Below are 23,989 nucleotides of genomic sequence, written 5' to 3' on the forward strand. Positions count from 1 at the left end.
ACTCAAGGTGGTTTGACGTCTGATGATAGCTTGCATCAGTGAACTGAAAATGAAAACATCGAACTCGAAAGCATGTCGCAATGTCAAGTTAGCTTGGATCCCTCTGATTAATGATCGTGGTGACTCGAAGCGGGAACCCTTGTCTGGCGAATCATCTTGTGCGGTATTCTATGAATAATTGTAGCGGATCTTGGGAACCTGCGGAATCAGACGTTCTTTTTTAATTTGAGACATCATTGTTATTAAACTTGATTCATTCCATTAGCAGTAACCTATTGAAAGCAAGAAGTTTCAGGAAGAGGAAACCGAATTCGATGGTTGGTTGTCGCTTGTTGAAGTGTTTTGATACGTGACTGACTCTAGAGCTCCGAAACAAATATGAATAATATTCATATTCATGAATATTTGCGAATATGAATTAAATGGATATGAATATGAGCCGTATTCATATTCACTAAATCCATGAATATTCATAAAGGATGAGGGAGGCAGCTGAAGCTTAACTTGCTCCTAAAATCATATGTGAAATAGTTACAGAAAAACTATATACAAAAAGTAAATCTGCTAAAATCAATAAGAAAAACCCGTTTCCTAAGCATCTTTATGCCGAGTCCCGGCATTCTTTACTATATTGCCCTTTAAAAAACATCAGCCATCTAAACGTCTTAGAATTCAAGCAGTGTCTCTGAAAACCTAGAACATCTCGTGCGTTGCTAAACAGTCTCTTAATACCTACTTTAGCAGATAGAATAGGAAGATAGTCTTGTACAGCTTTCAACATTAGAGAGTAGTTGAAGACATTTACTTTCTACTATTTTAAGATCCAGTCAGGATCCCCATCTTCTATCATACTATAGGACCACATCTCAGTGCTTGAATCAAGGTACCAATCAATGTCTGATATTATGTCTATAGATTGCGCGGGCTAGGTTTTTCTAAGCTTTCTCCATAATGTCTCTAGCATACCTGGTGGATGATTAGTGCTAGAGGAAGAGATAGGGCTTGCAGGGTATTGTTTCTTAATATATTCATGTATATTAGAAACAATCACATCTGCATCAGACTTGCTTATTTGAGCTTGGATGAAGAAGGTCTTAACCCGTGGGTCAAGAATAGCAGCCACGTAATAGATAATATTTGAATCTATCTTCTTGGTGAACTTATCTATTTTCCGGATTCCTGCTTCAATAGCATTCTGAACCTCCTTAGTAACCTCTTAAAAGTCGCCTTCATTATCTTTGATATTGTTAAGAATATCATCAAGACTCTAGTATATTGGAAGGCTTTTGGTGATGCTTAGGTCATGTTTTGAGATAGAGTTGGTAAGTTATTAGCTTCAAACCTAATAGGAAGCTCTCAATTCAATGTGACAACAAGCAAACTGTTTTACTGCTGACCAGCAAAGAACCATAGTTTCATACGAACCTCAAGCACATTGATATTTATCATCATTGGCTCCGACAAGAAGTCTCCAAGAAGTGCATGCGTATTGAATGGGTTAATACAAAGCGAATGGTGGCAGACGGCCTTACTAAGGTCCTACATAGACAGCAGTTCCTAGATTAGAGAAAACACCAGGGATTGGTGGATATAGCAGACTTGGTGCAGGAATAAAAGCTTCAAGCTTTGCTTTCATCAGGAAATTTGCGTAAAGCCATCGTATAATAAGTGGCAAGAGATCCAAATAAGCCAACATCAAGAGTCTGTAAAGTATGTGTCGCATGTGCCGGAAATAATGCCAATAAGATCCTGTTTCTACCACAATATTCAATAAATCTCATATTGACGAGAAAAAGCTCTTTTTTCTTTTGTCATGACCCCAATTGCAAAGCCCTTCTCATCCATATTGTAAATCTGATTTGGCCGAAGATTATATTGCTCAATTTTCTGGTTTATAAGCTCAAAATATAGAGCATAACTCCATGCACAATCTGCTCTTTTTCGATTGTTGTCAATGTCCGTAGAATAGCGAGAAATCAACGCATTTGGATGCTTCTTTAACCAGCGAGAAACCCAGCTCTTTCCGGGCTTTCTACTGGTTATCTCATGCGCGAAATTTGCAATCATTGAAGGCGTAGGTGGTATACCGTGCTCACAGAGCATATCTATCCATTGTATAAGCTTTTGAGACTGTTAGTTATTGAGTAATCGTTGATTGTCGTATTGCTCCTCTTTTGAGCCCGTAACACCTCGGTATGTTCTCGAGTGCGTTGAACAATTAACACCAAACATTTTTGCAGTCAAAGTGGGATTAATCTGTTTGCCTTCTTCCAAGGAATTCAAATATTCAATCGCATCCTCAATTGCACCCATTTTGACTGATTTATCGCGCTTTGAAATCCGTATTGTTTTTCGCGTTTTGACGCGATACCGTGCATCACGTGGTAATCAAGGAATATTGTAACTTTTCCGTACTAGTGCTAACTGGGTTAGGCCAACCAAAGAAGTTTCTTAGAGTAGGGATTTTTCTGATATTTTGCACACTATCTAAAACCTCACTATCTGACAATCTTGGTCCTTTTATATTCACATTCTCAATACAAATGACATCATTTGAAACCACAATCTGTACTCGATCGAACTTTCTAGATATAAGCTGTAAAGTTGATTTGTAATATCAATCTTATGTTGATGTGTGAATCCAATTTCTCGAAATTTCCTGTTGATCAGTATTTGTACGGTTCTCTGGATCACATCCCAAAGAGGAATAGCGCAGTATAGTTCCAACATATTCTGTCGGAACTCAAACGTAATACCAGTTCACCAAACAGGACGCCCTTAAAGGGATTTGGTATTTTTGAGGTATTTGTGAACCGTTCCGTAGTTCGACTTCTGTATTCTGATAGTCACGTGATTTTGGTTCCAACAACTTTACTAAGACCCTAATTACGCCCCCATAATCCATTCCTATCAGATAGGAATGGGACCTATCTCCACACATATCCCGCACAGCTGCATTTATGCACAGGACCGCCAAAAACGTCAGCATGACTGGCAAAGGATACATGATCTGGAACTGTAATCGACCTCTCCCAGGAGAGACTATTAAAGGCATTCAAGATACCGTTGAACGGGATAAACTGTACGGGCCACTTCTTGATGAGACAAGAGCAACATATAACTGCGCAGAGGACTGGAAAAACCATCGGGAAGAATGGAAAAAGATTATTATGGATGGTAGTCGGGTACGCAATTAATACTCCTTTTGTGAGTAAAGGCTAATCTAGTGTAGTTTGAGATCATCGTTACCGCGAGCCTTCCCAGCGATCGCGCTGAGCCTTACTTTTGGCAGGGGCCCCTAGTCGGACGATTCGTGAAAAATCGATCCTTGTCTCGACTTAGGAAAGCGCAACCATGTCCGGCATCTATTGCGTTCATCAAGCCACTGGACGAAGCGCTAACACCCGCCAATGGAATGTTCAATATCTACCCAGGCTCCGAGAATCTACAAACGGAGGAAGAACTTATGGCTAGTGGAATTCCTGCGGAGACAGTAATCATTGGAAGAAATCAATTATTAGTAATTGGCTCAGTGTGGGTGGAAACAAGAGATGAAGGGGGCGCCGTATTCTTGTGGGCAGGTTACTCGTCCAACTTGATTGGGATTGATGACAACAAAGCACTAGAATTTATTCAGGCTGCTTACAAAGGCGATGCAGTGGACTAATCAGTGTGGCTCATTCTGTTTCTCATCATATTACGGCTCCTCTGACGCAGATATTGCCCTTGTAACATAAGTTTCGACCAACTCTTACATTGGGCGAGCAGATCCTGGCTGGAACATAACATATCCACGAATTCATCAATGACGCTATCAGAGACGTGAGGGATCTTTAGAAAGATCGGTAGTATCAAGATCCAAACTCCCGCCAAATTATTCTCAGAATTAGTAGGAATCACATTTTCAGTTTTCTGGTAGACTTTAGCTTCGATATACCAACACCTATGTCCAGTTTTCAGTCGACTGTAAACATTGTTGGGAAGGTCGCGAGAGTGAATGAAACGCTTCAATTTTCCTTGCTGTGGTGGAATCTTCAATGGTATATCTTGCATGGATTTTGAGAGGACCTCAGGAAGGTATTGAGTGCGGTAATCCCAGATCCAGTTCCTAAGGTCCAAAATATGACTAAGGAGTATCTGATCATCCGCTGCGAAACTCGTTATTTGGAGATTGTCGTACGTTCGGATCGTTCGAATAGCAGAGGTGGGATCGTCACTTAAATATGCATGAAGCCCAGGCTGTTCTCGTATGATAATTTGGAAGAGATCGGCGGCTTTGCGTGGTCGGCTGTCAGGAGCAGAAGAGGCTTGTTTAGCGATAGAGAGTAATCGGTTGCCGACATTGAGCGAACGCTCAGGGTACCGGAGAATCTCTCGATCTTCCGCATTCTCTAGTATCTGAAGGGCGGCCAGCACGGAATCATCATTTCCAATCGGGTCCATGGTCGTGTCGTTGCGGTAAGTGGCGTTGGAAATGTGAATTACACTAGCGTCCTGGATTCCATTTATTTCCGGAAAATGCACTATACCGTAATATCACTAGCGAGCCCCTGTTTAGCGAGACCTTTTCATTGGATGATTGGGCAACAGTAGACAAGGGCTGATTCTCCTTTCCTATATATATTGTTGCTCTCGCAACAATAACCATGTTAATCTATTACTCTTTCTAGATTCTGGCCTCTCTGTATACGAGTGGAAATTGCAAAATGTCGAAGTGAGTTAGATTCAGACTTCAGTATGCTTGTTGTGCTTTGCCTTATATCTTCTCGAGTCTACTTTGTCCATTGTCCAGCAGTATAACTTCGTCCTGTGTCGCGGTGTCGATGCCCATCATCATTTCCGGCGAGCACCTGATTTCCAAGTACCCTCGCGCCAGCGGTATCTATATCAAGTGCCCACAAAGAGCCCAGACCCAATTAATACAATCGCCGCCCCAGTCAATAGGAAGGGCTAGTAATATCCAACTTTACCCAGCACGGCTCCTACAATGAGTGTAAAGACATCTAGTGAAACATCAGTAATGTTGAAACCTGTTAAAGGTCCTTCTTAGGGCCGTAGAAAAGTAAATAAGCTTGTACGTAGGGATAATATAAGCTAAAAGAAGAATATTATGTTTAAGCTATTGTATGTTTTTTATTTTTATTTTTATTTTTTTTCAGTTTTGTGCCTTCCACCTTTCGGTTCTATATCATGTTTATCGAACAAGACTATCCGGATCTTCGACATCATTGCATTGCTCGCTTTTAAGGACCTCGGCAGTATTGCAGGGATCAGAATCCTACATATATATAGATATGCGACAGTGACAGTCAAGGGCATGGATACGTGAGAGACTAAATTGTCCACATTCTATAAATCTATCCTCGTGCTTCGTAGTCCGCTAACACCAGTTAGGTAACATTGAATGCGCTTTTGTATCCATACCATCACAAGTTCGAGCCCAAAGGTATCTCGCCTTCTCCTCTCTCTTGTTGGAGATAATTTTGCCATATTTTCTCAATATCGTTTTTATAGATCCAACTCAGCTCATCATCCAGTGGAAATGCTTCGAGACGTGATGGGAGGACGCTCTCAAATATATGCAGCGGCTCGCTACTTTGGCCTTTGGCCTTGGTTTGTGCTTGAAGAACGTTCCCCTTTCGACTATCTAGGAGCTCATACATTCTTCGATAGTACGGGGAGCGAATGTGATCAAAGATTTCTAGAGCATCTGCGATATTTCGCGCTTTGATGATCTGTCTGTCACTGTCGTTATCTGAAGGGGTCAATTGAGCTCTGCTAATAGTAAGTTCTATTGCTCGAGCAAGAATCCAGCCATCTTCTAAAGCGAAAGCTGCGCCGGAACCAAATGCACCTATGAAAAGAGTCAATAAATGAGCCTACTTTGCACACAGCACGATGCGGTAGACGGATGTATGGATTGATTTACCAGATAGTGGGTGACTGGCATCCCCCAACAGCACCACTTTTTTCCATCCCACAAGCCTTTCAAGTCTCGGCCCTGAAAAAGCAGAAAATTCTTTCCACCCCCCTTCCGGGACGCGGGAAAGAGCATCACGTACTCGGGGATCATATTGCTGTGAGTCAGAACGGTCAGTTCAGCTTTCCGGTTTTAGATTCGTATTAAATCTAAGAAATTGCAAAGTGAGAAGTTATTACCGTAAAGTGAACATTGACTCTCTCATTTGTCGCAGGGACCCCCCAACTAAATCTCCTCTCAGTATCCAGAGCCGGGTCTATTAGGTACCGACACGAAATCTCCATCAATTGCTCAGATGACGAGGTGCTCGAATCTGAAAATTCCGACGGATCATCGACTAGCGAGAAATAACAGTGCCCAGAAGGGCCATGCCACCATGATGTGTCCGGAAATAAGTCGTGAATATGATATAAAGACTTGGCTGGAATCAGGGTCCGCCAAATGGTTGTACCTGGTTGCTGTTAAATGCCGTTATAAGTGAAGTCATCTATGCATCTGTCATACCCGTGAATTTTGTAGTATGCTCTGGGAAGAGTGACGTTCTGACTACCTTCGCAGACTTTAGCAATGGTGCAGATTCAAGTCTAGAATACAGAAGAAGAGGATAGGAGAACTTACAGATCGAATTCCATCTCCGCCGATTAGTAGATCCGCATTCGTCTCGGTCCCGTCTTCGAAGGTGAGATGGACACCTTGCGTTCCAGCATCGTGGATTGAAACCAATTTTTTATTAAGCTGTATGATCCCTGGTGGAACTTTTGATATCAGAGCAGCTTGTAATCTTGTTCTCCTGACCCGTTTAGACCGGTACTTGAGAGGAACTGAAGACGGAGCAGGTTTCACGCGTTTAATTTCACCGGATAGTCCATTCCTATCCGGGGGAAACCGAGGCATTAGATATAAATACGTCAGAAATTTCAAATTTGAAGCTAGTATGTTTCATTGCATAAAAGAGTTGACATAAATGGAGTATCATTCGCCTACCGATGAAGCACATTTTGCTGCAAGTGTCCTCGCACCTCTTCAGCAGCTCCGAGAAGTTCAAGAACCTTCCAACAATTGTATCCAATACTGATTCCTGCACCAACTTCTCTCAGCTCGCGAGCCTTTTCGTACAGCGTTATCCTGACATCTGGTAAGGCTGATAGCGCAATTGCAGCACTGAGTCCAGCCGGACCGCCGCCAATAATAGCAATACGGAGCATGTATGCGGAAGTTGGTTCAGCCGACATTGATAAGAATCGAATCTTTCTCCAAGAAAGTTTTTATTTTATAATTTTTATTTATTAAAACCAATCAATTATCTACAGGGAAAACCGTCAGCGTGTAGGCTTTATGTAACAATTCGGATTTCGTGATTTCTCATATCGGCGAACTATGGTGCAATATTCATTATCATTAATTGATTCGTCGAGCGTCGGTGCGGTTCCTCTGCAGCAGTGATAAAATAACACGGTGTATCGTTTAATAGGCATAATAATCCTTCTGGAACTGTTGCGCAGGCTTAGGGTTCTGCAGTGAGCTAAGAAAAGAAGTACCACATCTGCCACGTTCTGGGAATCATGAACTTCAACGGTTGCACATGTGAAATTGTTTATTTCAGATATTGGACAAACATCCGATTTGGTATATTAGATATATTTTCTATGTAGATCTGGCACCTGATAGAATGATTCTAGATAATCATGGCACCATGGCACCATGGCTCAGCCCAGCTCAGCCCGGATAAAATATGGGCCTATTTGCGAGGATGACGTCACAGCTAGATCCGTGGGTGTTAGAGGATTACTATTGATAGATAAATTCTAGATAATAGGGCTATCAAAATGACAGATATTTCTTGTCGGATTCATTATCTAGCTTCTACATCCACTCTCTACAGATAATAGCTTACAAATGTTGTATGAGGACCGATTGGCCACAGCGGTATCTCGGGGAGCGGGCCGCCTGTGGGGCCGCTCCTTGTCACTCATTCTAGCGTCGAATGTCGCCATGGTTTAGTGTACACTTGTTGTTTTAGTACGTATTTACAAATTTTTACATACATACCGAATACCGTATTTAGTATCAAAAGATAGTTCGGTCTTGACACATTCGTGATTATGGTTATTCATTATTCTGAAGAAATTAGGTTGATATTAAGAAATAGATGACACGTGCAGTTTCAAAAATAGTGGGAATGAAGCCACAAGTATCAGCATAATCGAGGAACTGTGGGCCTTACTGCAGACTCTTTTCTGTCGAGTGCTCCCAGGAGAGAACTTTGATTTCTATTACTTCTCAGAACGCGCTGTAGTATGAAATCTTGCTAACCATGTCGACATTTGGCGACTACTTCCGGGTGACGACGTGAGTTTGTAAATCCATTGTAGTTAGAGGTCTTTGACTAACGTTCTTAAAACAAGGTATGGAGAGTCGCACTGCCGTTCGGTCGGGTGCATTGTGGATGGCTGCCCTCCTGGCATGGCTTTGAGTGAAGGTGATATTCAACCTCAGATGACTCGACGGAGACCAGGCCAGAGCGCCCTCACTACCCCTCGCGATGAGAAGGATAGGGTTGAAATCCAGTCGGGAACAGAATGTGGCTTTACTCTCGGTACACCAATCGCTTTAATTGTTCACAATGAGGACCAAAGACCCAAGGACTATGGCGGTAGCACGATGGACTTATACCCTCGTCCGAGCCATGCCGATTTCACTTATCTTGAAAAGTACGGAGTTAAAGCTAGTAGTGGAGGAGGCCGCAGTAGTGCTCGCGAGACAATAGGTAGGTCTTTTTATGATTCTATGTTTGATCTGAAACCAGTGAGGTTAATTTGAGCTGGAAATAAAAAGGGCGTGTTGCCGCTGGTGCTATTGCAGAGAAATATCTCAAACTCGCTCATAATATTGAAATTGTCGCCTTCGTTTCGTCTGTTGGCAAGGAAGAGCTTTTTCCTCCTTCCCCTGAATATCCTTCATATTCGACAAACTCCAATTTTTTGAGACTGATTGGAACAATCACTCGTGAGAAGGTGGATGAGTTTGCTCCTGTTCGATGCCCGGATACAGAAGCTTCCAAGCGTATGACTAAAGCCATTGAGGCGTTCCGTGATAAGAAAGACAGCATCGGAGGCACCGTCATGTGCGTCATTCGAAACGTCCCAGCTGGTCTAGGAGAGCCTTGCTTTGATAAGTTAGAAGCGAAGCTTGGTCACGCAATGATGAGTATCCCTGCCACTAAAGGATTTGAAATTGGTTCTGGCTTTGGTGGCTGCGAGGTCCCCGGGTCAGTCCACAATGATCCATTCATTGTTACCCCGGAAGTTGGCGGAATCAGTGATAAGAAGCGACTGACCGCAAAAACAAACAATTCTGGTGGTATTCAGGGTGGTATTTCGAATGGAGCCGACATCTACTTCCGCATCGCTTTCAAGCCTCCTGCGACCATTGGTCAGGCGCAGACGACAACCAAATATGACTTCGAGGAAGGAGTCCTTGAAGCCAAGGGTCGCCATGACCCCTGTGTTGTACCCAGAGCTGTGCCAATTGTTGAGGCCATGTCCGCGCTTGTCATCATGGATGCCCTTCTTGCACAAAAATCCCGTGAGGCTTCGAGAAGTTTACTTCCACCATTGCCTAAATCTCTGCCCATAAGGCCCGAGACCACAAACTAAATCAGTCTCGCGCATGGCTGCAGCCTGCCCCTTATTTTTTATGCCTGTTTATGAATCATTGATATGTTTCAGTACTCGTTGATACTATGATAGACCTAGTCGTGCAAAATAGATTTTAACTGCGCTCCTAATGTTTGCATGGTATCGAGTTCGCTCATCAGACCACGACAGAGACAGCCTTGGAAAATAATATATAATTCCAGAATCATTTCAAAAGCAAAGCTTCAGATTGAGTGATGTGATATAGGTGATTCTGTAATATTACCAAGTTGACATGCAACTTTCCACCAGTCTTCTAGAGAACGACAGACGACGGTGATATCTATAGCTTGGGACCAATGGTGAGCTGTTTGTCTCAGTTTGACACGTTTCAAAGGCAACCAAGCTTGCGTGATCCAGTACGAATACAGTAGTCCTTGGCTATAACGAAAGGAAGGCCTCTCCATGGTTATACTGATTTTAACTTTTATTACTCTAAATTGGATTGAAGAGCATCCTAACCATTAATAAACACATGTATTATTATTTTGAGGTGCTCTTCATCTCTAAATTCTGAATATCTGACTTGGATTCTGAGAGGCTTACCTTTCGTTATAGTCAGGTTATACTGTAGAGCAAAAAGGTGCGTGTTTATGAGGTGTTTCTACAAATACTGTATTCTCTCAACTATCATTTCGTACAAACACAACGGTTTCCTGCTATAAAGACCACGAAGGAATCACTGTTGAGATCGATAACGCTACGTTTGCCTATTTAATAAGCCACTCTTTTCAACCACAATTGTCTTGGTTGTGGCTTTTCTACCGCAATAATTAAGCACCAGCAGCCAGGAGGCTCTTGATATTATCAATAGTGCTCTTCTCGAGATCAATCCAGTCAATGCCCAGTATCTTGGTTGCTCTGGAGTTATCATAGCCAGGAACCACAGGCGGGTAATCACCACCCTTCGTCTCCTCCGAGGGAAACTTATCCTTCAGTTGAGGAAAATTCCTTCGCGCTGCCGCCGCTATCTCTCGGTTACTACACTTTCCTGACACGCAGAAGAATCGCTTTCCGCCAGCCTCTGGTTTCTCGAATGCCGCAATGTGCGCAAATGCCACATCGCGAACATCGACCCATAAATTGACACCGAGGGAAGGGAGGATCTCGTTCTTCCACTTTCCTTGTATGAGCTCGACAAACCGCTCATTGGAGGTGTTGATGGCCGAGAGTGAGCTCAGGCTCACACTTGGCCCGAAGACGAGTGGAGGGCAGATGGTGACAAGGTCGAAGTTGGGCTTCTCCTCCTCAACAAACTTCCATGCAGACCGCTCTGCAACAGTCTTAGATGCTCTGTACGCGTCCACCTTGCTACCGCTCAGGCCATCCTCATACGTTATGGGGTTCCAGTCGGATTCACTGTAGACTTTATTGGGATCCAAAAGCCCTTCGACGGAAAGCATTGAGACGAACGAGCTGGTCACGACGACCCGCTTAACGCTAGGGGCATACTTCTTGATAGCCTTGAGAATAGATGTGGTTCCCGTGATTGCTGGATCCAAGAGTTCCGACTTCGCATCTGACCAATTGAAATGGAATGGAGAGGCGGCTGTTCATGTGTCAGAGTCGAGTCATGGCAAGGTTGGCACTAAGGAAGAATACTTACTGTGTAGTACAATATCGAGGCCTGAAATCTTGACTACCTCATCAAAGGCATCGGGTTGCGCTATATCTGGTACGATAGCAACAGATAGTTTGGCATTAGGATACGCCTCGCGAATCTTGGAGGCCTTATCTTCGGACCGCACAGTGGTAACTACCTCGTATCCTCGATGGACCAACATGTCCAGGATGTGAGCTAGAAAGAACTCTCAGTAAGGGTTACAGGCACAAATTTTCAAAGATGTATACCGGCAAGGAAGCCTGATCCACCTGATTTTCAATAATTAGCGAGTGAATTAAATAAAATATTTTAAAGAAGGATACTACCTGTGAGGAGTACTTTGCTCATCGCGGGATGAATACGTCTTTTGTTCCAAAAATTTAAACACGCGATTTGTGCTTGGAATTATCGTTGATGTCGATGCCGAGGGGGGAACAAGACAGTTAAATATACCACCAGACTCGCCCCGCCCACCCTCATACCTATCGGGCGGGGATTTCTGATTTATAATTAAGCTGAAGGGGTCTAAAATGTTCCTTCGCTTGTAATACAACAATACTGTCAGCATTAAACAAAAGATTGAACCTGTATTGTTGATATCATCTGAGCTACTGGTAAACGGCCGATACATTGCTTATTAGCTACTTATACCAATTATCTAGCTTATGGTCAAGAAGACACTGCACAAATGGGAACAAGTTTTGGGAGGAGTGATACGAGTGGAAGAGGAGTCTATACTATGATTTGAAAAAGATGAAAACTGGGTCGCAAATTGAGACAGGCAATTTTGAATCTAGGACCTGCTCGATAAATCACACTACCTCACAATCCGCTATCTATCTGATCGACAATGTTTCTATTGCTCCAGGCGTCCCATGCTGCGCAAGTCTGATCTATGGTCTTCTGTATGCGTGGTTGCCCCTTAACATCATCCGGGCGCTCCAAGATGTTAATGAGGAAGCCTGTGCTGACATGCCAGGCTACATGGCAGTGGAATGGCCAGACTCCCGGGTTATCCGTGGTGAATTGCACAACCAAGTGTCCGCTGGCGGGCAAGAGAGTCGTGTCCCTTCGAATTGGATTCTCGGGGTTGATAATAGTTCCATCCCACTCCCCGAAGCCATAAGAAAGGACTTGGTAGTCATGCCCGTGCAAATGCATTGGATGCGTGAATGTGAGATTGTAGAAATTTGGATCCGAAGGGTCAACTTTTTGGTTTTCCCAGACTATACGCACGACACTGCTGTTTCCAGTGCTATAAACATTCCACTCTGGGTCCGAAGGGTAGTAGAAAATACCCTCGTCAGCCAGATCCAAGATTGGTTCATTGTAGTTGACTCGGAAGGTCTGGTTATTGAGCAGGTATACTGGGTGGCCGGTTTCGTTTTTCGTATTGTTGATATGGATAGTGATGGTCTGGTCTGCAGGTGGAGCAGGAATACGAGTTACGGGGCTTGTCGTGTTGAGAGGTGGGTTGGAACAAGGCATATCAGCATCAATTAAAGGCTGTGGCGCACTGGTTGGCGTTTTGCTGTCTTCGAAGTCCTTTTCGTCATAATAGATTGCTGCGAGACCGTAGGGCTGCTCCGGGAGGGTGCAGAGGACGGAAAGATTAGCGCGCATCCAGTAGTTTCGCTCTGCATCAGCTCCTGTTTTTCCATGAACAATGACATCGGCTCTTTGACCAACCTGTAATTCATGTCAGTAAGAGGAACCTTCTTGTTGCACGTTTTTCTGGTGTACTCACGCCAAGAGTAACGGAATTCGTCGTGTATGGCTTGACTGGAATGTAATCGTTTGAAATGACTGTAAGGTCATGCTCATCGATTGTGAAAAACTGAAGGCCAGATGACCCAACATTTACTAAACGCAGTAAATGACTCTTTCCTGGTTGGAACTGGAATTTAGAAACGCCAGAGTTGCTGACACAAGGAGTTCCATCTGTCACTGAACTGCAGTCGAAGACCATCTTGCCATTGATAACACTGTTGTCCGAGAAGGCAAAATGAACTTCAGAACCATTATTGTTCACCCTTTCAACCAGCTTTTCGTAATAGGGATGATACACTTCATTTATCCGTTAGTAATTCACCAGCCCTTGAGAGACCATTGGAGACTTACTGTCGCTAAGCAACACGGGGCCGAGGTCGATGTCATATGGTGCTGATTTTGGCCCATAGAAGACCATGGGTCCAACTAACCCAGAAGTAAGCTGGGCTGAGTAGTGCGAATGGTACCAGCTGCTTCCAACATGATCCGCGCGGAATCTATAAGTAAAGTTCGAACCCGGAGCGATGGGACATTGTGTTACTTATTGTAGTTAGCCATGTTCCAGCTTTAGCTTATCGATTGTACACTTACATCCTGGTACACCATCGGCGTACTGAGTGCCGTATTGGCGTAGTCCATGCCAATGAATTGACGTTCCTTCATCTAGGTCCTGGAGAGAGTTGGAGACCGTAACCTCGATCCAGTCGCCCCAGTTCGCTTCTATCAATGGTCCAGGATACTGTCCATTGATAAGGAGCATCTGTTTCTGATACCCATCCGGAGCCAGAGTACCTGGTGCAATATCAAAATGATAATACCGGGTGACGTTGGTTTCAGGAAGTGGCTCGTTTACGATATCGGGCTTGTATTTAAGATTGCCCCATGGATATCCGTGTTTTAGAGTCTGAATTTCGTCAATACGGGGTATCAAAATGTTGGGATTTAGAGACTTACGCTGCCAGGCAAGAATTCTGGAAGATTCTGCCAGGAACTGGCGTTCAGGTTTCTAATACCAAGACGATCATCAATATCTCTTCGCGAATTGATGATTGCTTATTTGCTTACCCATTAGTCTGCTGATTAGTGAGACCACCAAATAATGGCAATGCCCCGGCGAGCAATTGAATAATGAAGTTGGACGGAGGAAACGGCGACATGATGAGATCAAAAGGTTAGCCCTTTCGCAAAATACCCAGGTTCACACCAGTTGAGGATGTGAAGTCGTACGTCTCGAAGAAGTTCACCTCTGGATTGCTGCTTCCTTTCTCTCGATTATATACCAACATTTCCTATGAGCTACGGCCATCATCTGGCCCCCAAGACTAACAAACGCTACTGAAAACCTAAACACTACTAAATTTCGTATTCTCGAAGTATATCCATAGCTCTAAATTGAACTCAACAATCTCGAACCTTGGAATCCATCTGAGAAGCCATTGGGGGCTATACACGGACTGTAAAGGATAGTCAGCCTAACCTTCGTGAGAAATAGCCCATACTGTTCATTTAATTTTTGAAGCTATCATCTTCCACAAATCCGCGATTGGCTGAGAACTCGTGTCCAGATGGGTCATTCGCCTCCTGTTCTCGCTCGAACCTCTCCAAAGGCCGATAGTAGGATCCTCGCTTGGATTCGTATTTCTCTTATCTTCCTTGGTTTCGTCAGGGAAATTAAGATTAGCCAAAGAATGGTTCTGCAGGAATAGTATCCTGGTATGGTTGGTTCGTTGGTAAGTTAGTCTATCAATTATAGTCTATTGTAGCTGACTAGTTTTAGTGTCAAATGTAGACTTGCCACACAATCTACTAAAAGGGGATCCACTGCCTTAGCATGCAGGATATATTGGTTCCTGCGGAACCATGTGTATTTAGGATGGTACCCTGCTAAGTCTAATGTCTTGAATTGACGTATCGAGATACGAAAATATTCCGAGGTGCAGGAGCGGATGCATGGATCTCCGTTCTCCATGCGACTGCGGTGGAACTGTCAAATCCAAAGGCAACATAGGATCAGAGTCCACGTTGCAGTCCTGTAGAGATGCATAAGGTTTGATCGTTTTCCGCTACTTCGTTTTTGATACTACTGGTACCGGTAATACAATTACAGTATTTGACATGTATCGTAACTTCAATACGTGTCATCGTAACTGTACACACTCTGATACGGCCTATTTTTCGGTCGTTTTTTTCATATTCGCGATATTCGTATTGACATTACTTCTATCCCGGTGAGTAGAATACATGCTATGACTAACGTTCTTTCAGCAATTGTGAGATCTTACCAGTCCCGGTGTACCCTGGGATACTACGGAGTCATTGATGATCTGTAGAACCTTGAAACTCCTGAGGACATCAGGATCTAGACACGTGGGAAAGCTGGAAATAATAGATAAGCAATGGCACTGTCATGGAAGATCTGCACTTAGTATTAATCATCACCGAGCATCAATTCTCATAGAGATATATGCCTGTAGTATATATATCTCTGTATTCATTTACCGAATCATTCTTCTGTTCCTCCCATACCCAGGGAAATTCGTCCAAAGACTTGTCCATTTATCAACTCTTTGTTTGTGATAATAGACATCAAGACTTCTTCACCAGTCTTAATCATGCCGTCAACCATCTCTGAGCCTGTGAAGAGCTTCAAAGTACCTCTTCCTACGCCAAGTAGGGTGAAGTCTGCCTTGCCTCTGGTCAGTCCTTCTAGGATCCACGCTCATATTAGATCCATGCTTATTATAAACAGGATGAATCAACAAAAAGACATGTAGAAACCAGTCGCAATGCTATTCGCAACCTTATGTCACACCAAGCTACTGATGACCGCCTGATGGTAGTTGTCGGACCGTGTAGCATTCATGACACGAACGCCGCCCTCGAGTATGCCTCTCTGCTTGCCCAGGCGGCCGAACGACATCGGCGTGAGCTTGTCGTAGTCATGCGTGTTTATATCGAGAAACCAAGATCAACTGTTGGATGGAAAGGGTTGATCCATGACCCGGACTATGCGCAAGACCTCGAGAATCCGAACAATAGCACCACCCCAGATCTGTCTAAGGGTGTGTCCACGGCACGCAAGGTCATGCTCGAAGTTGCAAAGATGGGTCTCCCAGTTGCCACTGAGCTCCTGAATCCACTTCTTGTGTACTTCTTGGACGATGTAGTATCCCTTGGTGTCATTGGCGCACGCACTACTGAGAGTCAGACTCACCGTGAGATGGCCAGTGACATGCCCATGCCAATGGGAATTAAGAATGGCACTGATGGTGGGCTCAAAGTCGCTATTGATGCCATGAAAGCTGCATCTCGTCCGCACACCGTAGTCGGTGTTGATGAAGACGCTTGTCTAGCGTACCATATGAGTCGCGGAAACCCTGATACCTTTGTAATCCTTCGAGGAGGCAGCCAAGGGCCCAACTTCAGTCCCGAGCATATTCAAGCTGCTGAAGCGGAGCTCATCCGTGCGGGAAAGAAGCCTGCCATTGTTGTCGACTGCAGCCATGGTAACTCATCTAAGGACTACCGCAATCAAGGGTCTGTTGCTGCTTGTCTTGCTGATCAAATCGCTGTCGGTGCCCCTATCATGGGAGTCATGATTGAGAGTAACATCAATGAAGGTAAGTCACTGCTGATCGTGGTTAAAACTCGTTTGCCAACTACTTATCATTCGTGTAGGCCGACAAGACGTACCCGATAAAGGATCCAAAGGATGCTTGAAGTATGGTGTCAGTATTACCGACGGTTGTGTAGGGTGGAATGAAACAGAATCAATTTTGGAAAGCCTAGCAGCTGCCGTACGCCAGCGACAAGAGGCCTCCACTGCATCCTCCCCTGTGGAGGAATCACTTCCTACGATAATGGTTGGACAGTCTCTAGGAGACGAGAAACATACAATGCAGGAGCATGCAGTGGAAGTTTTTGTGTGAAATATTGCATCTGCATGCTACGATCAGAAATCGTTCGCTATCGAAAGGACAATACTTCAGTTTTAGACTGCCGTAACATGATTTGGATTTCTTGAGAGTTCTGGGAGGGTATATGGGAAGGGGATTGACTTTTTACGTTACTGAATGTTTTAGACTAGAAATACTGTCCTTAAGCTGTTTTTGAAATTTGATAAACATGAGTTTTATTCCAAAAAGCCCACGATCATTTACTCTATCAATGAAAGCAGTTAGCATAGCAAGTGTAATCTCGGAATTGTAATTAGGCATTTCATATAAAAATGTGGGCACACTACCTAGCTATCCCAATCATCTTTCGAACATATACCAATGAGTACTATTCTTTACAACTGATATATGCTATAGCATGTGGTAGAACTTATTGATATACGAGAAATAAAAATTTTACAGTTATTTGTGCCCAGCCCTGGAGGCTCTATGGACCAGCATGTTTATGGTATGCTGTATGTTCCCCTTATGCCAGTTCTAAAATTGTTCTCACACATTTTCTTAGAACAATGGGAAAATATATTCTCTAAAACTTGTTACGTCAATCTATGGAAACTACCTGCAGCAAAAGCAGCAAAAGAACCTTGGAAAAATTAACTACACAACCAAATCAACTGTATATCAATATGTGCCCTAAACCAAAATTCCCCTGCCTCCAGTAAGAATTTGATCAAAATTTCCAGCATCTTTCTGGCCGCGAAGAGCCTTGAATTTCTTTCTAATCCAGGCGCCGCTCGTAACAACGTCTTCTCCAATGGTAGATTTTGGAATGAGGGGACTATCTAGAGCGCGCAGCACTGTTTGATCCTCAGGTCTCATGAGATAAGCCATGCTGTATCGTTCCGGCATTGCGCATCCAGTAACAGGGCCAACTCGGTGAAGAGCACTTCTGAGGATACCATTGGTCATGAGGGTGATACAGTCACCGATATTCACAATGGCGTGCCCAGGTCGTGGCTCAACATAGAGCCAGTCAGACTCACTGTATGCGCCAGGCTTTTGCTGGACGCCTGGGGGAAGGACTTGGAGGCCAGGAGTCGTTGAAAATACAAATGTCAGACTGCCGAGATCAGTGTGGGGCGTCTGTGGAATGATATCAGTGTTTGAGTTTGCGTGGTACTTGAGCACACGTAGGATATCGGGTGATGGGCGGTTCAGCCCTTGGAAGTCCTCGAGGCGTTGACCAGCGGGCAAGGAAAGGCTATCAGAGAGGGAGCTAAGTATAACATGTGCAGCTGAACTGAGACCATCAAATAGGCCACTAATATCCGGGAGATGATTGGCAACCACTGGGGGATGTGGGAAAGGCTCATTTGAGAGTTGAAGGACCCCATTTCGTGGAAGCTAGATAAGGATCAGTATGTTTCTTATATATAGTGAAGGAGAATTTCATCTTACCACCCAGCTTTCGAACCCATCGTTCTTGCCGTCCTTTCCATTACCGACAACATTTCGGCCCTTGGGCTTATAGCCATTCACCTTCAAGTCGGAAATCTTGTCCACGTCAAACAAGGACTTGATTTCAGGTGGATAGTTGAACAACTCCTTCGAGCAGTTGAAGGTAGCATCAACGAAAGCCAACAGTGAGGCGAAGTTTGGGTGTGAGAGGTCAAGGTAGAAAAATCCATCATTCATACAAGTCTCAAGCAAAAGATTCCGTTCTGAGGCTGAACCAGACTGAAGCTGGTATAAAGATATGGTACGGAGGCCCGCCTTCTTATCACTGGGGATATGAACTTCCGGAAAAGATGCAGTTGGGGCTGCAGTGGATTCACTGGGAAATGTTGCAGAAGGAGACATGTTGAGAAATACTGAAAGGTTTGAAGTATATTGATGTTACTCGTAGTATCCGGTGGAAAGGAGTTGTATCTGGTTTTCAGTGTTCAATCTCATTCATCTACAAGACTCTTAAAGGGCTGTTTGCTCTACAATATTTATAACAAAAGACCTTTCCAATTATCCTTGAAATACCCTTTGATATCCGGGCTGAATAATGTGGAACCTGTACACATCCCTAAATACTTATCCGGTGTCTCGATAAGCAGGTAGGGTATCATCTTATCATCTCACAAGGGGCTAGACTGAGGATAATCACAACATACCTTGATAGACTGGCAAAGTCTCGTATTGCGTGATTTACGATAACCAATATCGACTCGGGATGGGTGTCTGTTGTCCGTGTTCTGAAGGATGATAGGTATCTCAGGATGGCAAATTGTCCAGTATAGGATTTTTGACCTTCCAGCATATTCGATTACACTCGCCTTGCATGACATACGGATACGGATTTCAAAGTTTTACAGCTTTACACAAATGTAACGTGCGATACCGTTCACGGCTGGATACGAGATGCATATGTAGACTCGCAGATCGTCACGGTGGTGAGACACATAGGGGCGCCGAAAAATTCCGCCGAGAGTTGCACATTACAGATCCCATACTGACTAGATATCAGAGGATGCAAACAAGCTGCTGACAGGGATACTAGTGGCGCAAACTTAGTTAGAGTCACTGGTCTCAACAGCTACTGCGAGTTCTAGATTGGGTTTGTCAAAAAACATGTCATCAAAATCCTGCCATAAGAGGATTATGCCTATGCAGTCATCACGTAAGAATTATTACAAGTACATTGGTAGCTGAAACTATGGATTCAGTTGTGCTAAACTGTAATATTGCGAGATAATCTGACAAGTAATCTGGTGCTCTCTTCAAAATGAACGCCATCAATGGCAACCATTTATGTATTTTCAGCCTCAAAATTCTCTCGGTACCAAGGGAAATAGGCCTGATTGGTTGCTTCGCGCATGGGTTGCAGTTTGTAAACGATGGAAACAGTTGGCAACATAGAGGAATGCTGCAACATGACAATCCTGAAGAGAGTGCCTAGGCAGCCGTCAGTAGAGATAAAACGTGGCAAAGATAGAGAACGTTCTTCTGACGATCATTTAGAATAACCGGCCCGATACTCGGGATATAAATGCACGTATTGACTATTATCGGTCTTGAAATCTTCACGAAACTTAGCCGATAATACGTTGTGGTAATGTTTCTGAGACGTGGTGTATTACGATTTTGAGTTTAATTTACAGGGTATGATTTACAGAGCCATTACAATTAGCGCCTCATCGTGCATTATGCAAGGCTTATTTCAACGGACCCTCTCGCTTTTCTATTCCCAAACGGGTAAGTACTGCTGCGCGGTGAGATAAGAGGAACACATCCTGGTCCATTACTTAGGGCTGAGAACCGAGGTTTACCACATCGTGAAGATCCTTGCCCTTATGTAGCCTCAATCACAGGCTGATAACAAAGTGAAGTTTGAACTCACCCTAATGCATGGGGCCATTATTCGTACCGAAGATTACGAGTTCTTATGCCCATTGCAGACTAATGCTTCGGATTCGGATCTCTTTGATACCCGGCCATCGTGGACACTGCCGGTGAAATTCATTTAGATCCTGCGCAAGATAGAATGTCTCGACCTCTGCTTAGGGTCTCCGACATGGAGAAGCGGACAGGGTGTCGACGTAATTACTAATCGCAGATGCCAGCATCCTGCTCAACGTTTTGCTCCCGGATACAATCAGGCCCGTCCGATGTTCAACTTCTAATTTCAATCAACCAAACTTGCCGTAAGGAGTTCGACTTGTGTAGAAATTCTCTAGAGCAAAATGTCTGAGACAAGCAAGCTTTGGACATTGGATCAATTGCTACGACAGCGTGCTATCGATGAAGACCAGACGCCCCTCATTGCATTTCCAAAGACGAGACAGGGCTACACGGATTACGAGCCGATAACTGGCGCGACTTTGAATCGCTTTGTAGATGGTACGGCGAAATGTCTTATAGAAAAAGGGTTCCAGCCAGTGGTATGATAAGGACTTTTTCCCATTATGCTTCACTTGCATACGCAAACTGACAGATATCGAATATCGTAGAAAGAGGAAGTCGTCATTGGCATATGCTCGCCTACGGACCTTGACTATATTGTGAATATATTCGGGCTGATCAGATTGGGCTATACTGTCTTTCAGCTCTCTCCTCGTCTCCCACCGAGTGCTATCAGAGAACTCTTAGCCAAGATACAAAATGGCCGTCGTGCACTACTATACGCTCCAGCGCATACATCCTTCAAGCTTGATGCTCTTAGTGATTTAGAGCTGCACCCGCTAGTGCAGCGTGATGAGTACGATAATTCCAGACACTCCGAAACTCCAGAATTCCTCCTCGAGGGAGTTGACTATGAAAAGGAGCACCGTCGACGATGTCTAATCCTCCACAGTTCCGGTTCGACGGGTCTCCCGAAACCCATTGATTACAATCACCAAAAGTTGCTTGCGGCGGGTGTATACGCTCAAGACGCTACGGCTTTTATAAGTATGCCATTTTCGCATGCTCTTGGAATGATGTCGTATATGCAAGCAATCCACAAGCGCAGAACTATCTACGCAATGAGCGGTTACGTGCCGCAGACTCATGATACTGTCACAGCTGCCGTCAAAGCAGCCAACCCTGATATCATGTGGACAGTTCCATATGTTTTGAAACTACTAGCTGAGAAGCCTGATGGAATCGATGCTATCAAGAATTGTCGATTTGTGAGCAGTGGAGGAAGTAAGCTGCCTGACGAGCTTGGTGACATGCTAACAGAAGCCGGTGTACACATTGGAATGCAATTTGGATCGTATGTGCAACCCTTGGACGTTTAACAATCTCGGTATGGTCTTACTTACAAATCGAGCAGAACCGAAACTGGTCTCATCCTGAGCTCGGCATATAGACCCCGTGAAGACAAAGCATGGAATTACCTTCGACCACCAGCACACGTTGTGCCATACATAATGTTCAAGCCGGTTGACCATGATAAGTACGAATGCGTCGTCCTTGATGGCCACAAAGGCAAGACGATGTCGAATTCGGACGATCCACCTAATTCATGGCGGACAAGCGACCTTTTTGTACCCCATCCAATTCTTCCCAATGCATGGAAGTTTGTTGGTAGGTTGGATGACCGCATCACGCTCATCAACGGTGAGAAGGTGTTACCACTCAGCATTGAAGCCCGGATTAAACAAAGTCCACTTGTTAGAGAAGCTGTCGTTTTCGGTATTGGTCGTGAGGTACCTGGGTTGTTACTTTTCCGGGAGCTAGGCACGAGTCAATTGGACGACAAGGAATTTCTCGACCAGGTTTGGCCTACTATTGAATATGCGAACAGCCATGCTGAATCATTCTCTCAAATCAACAGAGAAATGGTGGCAATTCTTCCGATGGATGTCGAATGCCCTTTAACCGACAAAAATTCCATTAAGCGTGGACTCATTTACGAGCAGTTTGCTGACCTCATAGATTCTATCTACGCAGCTGCTGAGAGCTCCAACAAAGTACAGTCTCTTCAACTCACAATACCAGAGCTCGAAAACTGGATTCTTGAGAATGTTCGGGCTCAGGGCTATGAGATTGAGGATGTTACTACAGACTTCTTCACAGCTGGTATGGACAGTCTCCAGGCAATTCATCTTCGAGGTGTGATAATAAAGAATCTTGACCTTGGGGGCCGCGAGTCAGAATGTACATCTATGATAGTGTTTGACTGCGGAAATACCCAGCGGCTTGCCAGGAGACTACATGCCATTCGCACAGGGGACAATTTTGAAAATGAGAAGGACATGACAATGGATACCATGAAACGATTTATTGACAAGTATGGTGCTTTTGCGAAATACGAGAAAAATGTGAATGGAACGCTATCTACGTCTCTAAACGACGACCATGTTGTTGTAAGTCATTGCAACCGAAACTTGCCCACTGGCCGAAGAGAAATTTTAGAGCCTACTTGCCTTCTCTTACTGACAATATCCTAGATCTTAACTGGCGTCACCGGGTTCTTGGGAGCTCATATTCTTGCCGCGCTGGTCGCATCAAGCAGCGTTAGCAAAGTGTATGCCTTCATGCGGCCTAACAGCGAGGAGAAGCAGACCCCATTAGTTCGTCTAGAGAGTTCTTTACAGACTAAGGGGTTTAGCATTCCTCTAGATAAAGTCATACCTCTTTATGCAGATATCACAGAAGAAAACTTCGGTCTCAAAACTACAGAAATGTACAAAACAATGAAATCGCTGGTCACCCACATCATCCACTGCGCTTGGGCAGTGAACTTTGCAATTCAGCTTACTGCGTTTGAACCACAACTTCTTGGTCTGCACAACTTGTTGGCCTTTGGTTTAGAGTCAGACCGAAATGCGCACTTGTTATTCTGCTCCTCGATAGGAACGGCTCAAGCGACTCCGGGCCCCGCAACCATCGCTTCAGCAATGATCCCGTCATTTGATAACTGCTCCTCGATGGGATACTCACAATCAAAACTTGTTGGAGAGCACATCGTTGAATCAGCCAGTAAGAACGGTGCAAATGCAACCGTGCTGCGTATTGGCCAGATCATCCCAGGACGGCGTCGCGGAACTAAACTCTGGAATCCATCTGAAGCAATGCCACTCATGATCCGATCCGCAAGCAAAGATTCTACCGGAGCATTACCGATCCTTGATACTGGTCGCGATACCTGTGACTGGATAGAGGCTGATACGCTAGCCGACACAATTCTGCAGCTCGCTGGAATTGACCATGCAGTGGACTCTACAGAGCTTGTATACAACCTTGTCAATCCGCGCGTTTTCTCATGGAAGGATGATCTTTTGCCATCTCTGCACCGTGCTGGACTAAAGTTTGATACCATCCCGTGGCAGGAATGGCTTGACCGGCTTGAAGCAAGTATAGAGGATGCAAACACTAACCCCAGCAGAAAGCTGCTTGGATTCTGGCGTAGACAAACGCATAGGGATGGTACGCTTACTTTTGACACAGCCCCCGCCGAAGCAGCCAGCCCGGCTTTGAGAGAATCGCTGCGAGTTGTGGATGATAACTTTATCGGGCAGATTATCGAATCTTGGAAAAACCCTGAGATTGCAGCGAAAGCCCAATGACT

The 23,989-nt window shown here is 44.4% G+C and overlaps 9 protein-coding genes across 9 annotated transcripts, besides 7 other annotated features; 4 read left to right on the forward strand and 5 right to left on the reverse strand.

The window, feature by feature from the left end:
• Nucleotides 1-637: 637 nt before the first annotated feature.
• Nucleotides 638-1,327: a mobile genetic element.
• Nucleotides 1,328-1,329: 2 nt separating this feature from the next.
• Nucleotides 1,330-1,593: a mobile genetic element.
• A 47-nt stretch (nucleotides 1,594-1,640) lies between these two features.
• Nucleotides 1,641-1,784: a mobile genetic element.
• A 22-nt stretch (nucleotides 1,785-1,806) lies between these two features.
• Nucleotides 1,807-2,304: a mobile genetic element.
• Nucleotides 2,305-2,935: 631 nt separating this feature from the next.
• On the forward strand, nucleotides 2,936-3,667 carry TSTA_044470 (uncharacterized protein; the record flags this gene model as incomplete). The annotated part of the gene is made up of 2 exons (XM_002484889.1): nucleotides 2,936-3,185; nucleotides 3,233-3,667. Exons 1-2 carry the CDS (start codon nucleotides 2,961-2,963, stop codon nucleotides 3,665-3,667), a joined length of 660 nt encoding a protein of 219 aa, XP_002484934.1. The 5' UTR covers nucleotides 2,936-2,960.
• Nucleotides 3,668-3,751: 84 nt separating this feature from the next.
• On the reverse strand, nucleotides 3,752-4,443 carry TSTA_044480 (uncharacterized protein; the record flags this gene model as incomplete). The annotated part of the gene is made up of 2 exons (XM_002484890.1): nucleotides 3,752-3,775; nucleotides 3,901-4,443. The coding sequence occupies 2 exons, from the start codon at nucleotides 4,441-4,443 to the stop codon at nucleotides 3,752-3,754; spliced, it is 567 nt and encodes a 188-aa protein (XP_002484935.1).
• A 687-nt stretch (nucleotides 4,444-5,130) lies between these two features.
• Nucleotides 5,131-5,153: a microsatellite.
• Nucleotides 5,154-5,426: 273 nt separating this feature from the next.
• TSTA_044490 (FAD-binding monooxygenase, putative) lies at nucleotides 5,427-7,212 on the reverse strand (the record flags this gene model as incomplete). The annotated part of the gene is made up of 6 exons (XM_002484891.1): nucleotides 5,427-5,854; nucleotides 5,930-6,077; nucleotides 6,160-6,431; nucleotides 6,485-6,530; nucleotides 6,599-6,851; nucleotides 6,965-7,212. 6 exons carry the CDS (start codon nucleotides 7,210-7,212, stop codon nucleotides 5,427-5,429), a joined length of 1,395 nt encoding a protein of 464 aa, XP_002484936.1.
• A 30-nt stretch (nucleotides 7,213-7,242) lies between these two features.
• Nucleotides 7,243-7,272: a sequence feature (AT_rich).
• A 1,022-nt stretch (nucleotides 7,273-8,294) lies between these two features.
• TSTA_044500 (chorismate synthase, putative) lies at nucleotides 8,295-9,636 on the forward strand (the record flags this gene model as incomplete). The annotated part of the gene is made up of 3 exons (XM_002484892.1): nucleotides 8,295-8,329; nucleotides 8,386-8,747; nucleotides 8,816-9,636. The coding sequence occupies 3 exons, from the start codon at nucleotides 8,295-8,297 to the stop codon at nucleotides 9,634-9,636; spliced, it is 1,218 nt and encodes a 405-aa protein (XP_002484937.1).
• Nucleotides 9,637-10,448: 812 nt separating this feature from the next.
• On the reverse strand, nucleotides 10,449-11,909 carry TSTA_044510 (NAD dependent epimerase/dehydratase, putative; the record flags this gene model as incomplete). Its single annotated transcript, XM_002484893.1, has 5 exons — nucleotides 10,449-11,224; nucleotides 11,282-11,473; nucleotides 11,501-11,547; nucleotides 11,605-11,836; nucleotides 11,864-11,909. 5 exons carry the CDS (start codon nucleotides 11,907-11,909, stop codon nucleotides 10,449-10,451), a joined length of 1,293 nt encoding a protein of 430 aa, XP_002484938.1.
• Nucleotides 11,572-11,592: a sequence feature (AT_rich).
• A 191-nt stretch (nucleotides 11,910-12,100) lies between the features above and the next one.
• Nucleotides 12,101-14,205, reverse strand: TSTA_044520 (multicopper oxidase, putative; the record flags this gene model as incomplete). Its single annotated transcript, XM_002484894.1, has 6 exons — nucleotides 12,101-12,967; nucleotides 13,026-13,345; nucleotides 13,400-13,588; nucleotides 13,640-13,952; nucleotides 14,003-14,054; nucleotides 14,114-14,205. 6 exons carry the CDS (start codon nucleotides 14,203-14,205, stop codon nucleotides 12,101-12,103), a joined length of 1,833 nt encoding a protein of 610 aa, XP_002484939.1.
• Nucleotides 14,206-15,660: 1,455 nt separating this feature from the next.
• Nucleotides 15,661-16,977, forward strand: TSTA_044530 (phospho-2-dehydro-3-deoxyheptonate aldolase, putative; the record flags this gene model as incomplete). Its single annotated transcript, XM_002484895.1, has 3 exons — nucleotides 15,661-15,744; nucleotides 15,798-16,668; nucleotides 16,727-16,977. The coding sequence occupies 3 exons, from the start codon at nucleotides 15,661-15,663 to the stop codon at nucleotides 16,975-16,977; spliced, it is 1,206 nt and encodes a 401-aa protein (XP_002484940.1).
• A 660-nt stretch (nucleotides 16,978-17,637) lies between these two features.
• Nucleotides 17,638-18,804, reverse strand: TSTA_044540 (oxidoreductase, 2OG-Fe(II) oxygenase family, putative; the record flags this gene model as incomplete). The annotated part of the gene is made up of 2 exons (XM_002484896.1): nucleotides 17,638-18,348; nucleotides 18,403-18,804. 2 exons carry the CDS (start codon nucleotides 18,802-18,804, stop codon nucleotides 17,638-17,640), a joined length of 1,113 nt encoding a protein of 370 aa, XP_002484941.1.
• A 1,871-nt stretch (nucleotides 18,805-20,675) lies between these two features.
• Nucleotides 20,676-23,987, forward strand: TSTA_044550 (NRPS-like enzyme, putative; the record flags this gene model as incomplete). The annotated part of the gene is made up of 4 exons (XM_002484897.1): nucleotides 20,676-20,873; nucleotides 20,943-21,688; nucleotides 21,749-22,784; nucleotides 22,869-23,987. The coding sequence occupies 4 exons, from the start codon at nucleotides 20,676-20,678 to the stop codon at nucleotides 23,985-23,987; spliced, it is 3,099 nt and encodes a 1,032-aa protein (XP_002484942.1).
• Between the last annotated feature and the right edge of the window lie 2 nt (nucleotides 23,988-23,989).

The sequence above is a fragment of the Talaromyces stipitatus genome, genomic scaffold (assembly GCF_000003125.1).
Source record: "Talaromyces stipitatus ATCC 10500 scf_1105507295515 genomic scaffold, whole genome shotgun sequence".
NCBI lineage: Eukaryota > Fungi > Ascomycota > Eurotiomycetes > Eurotiales > Trichocomaceae > Talaromyces > Talaromyces stipitatus.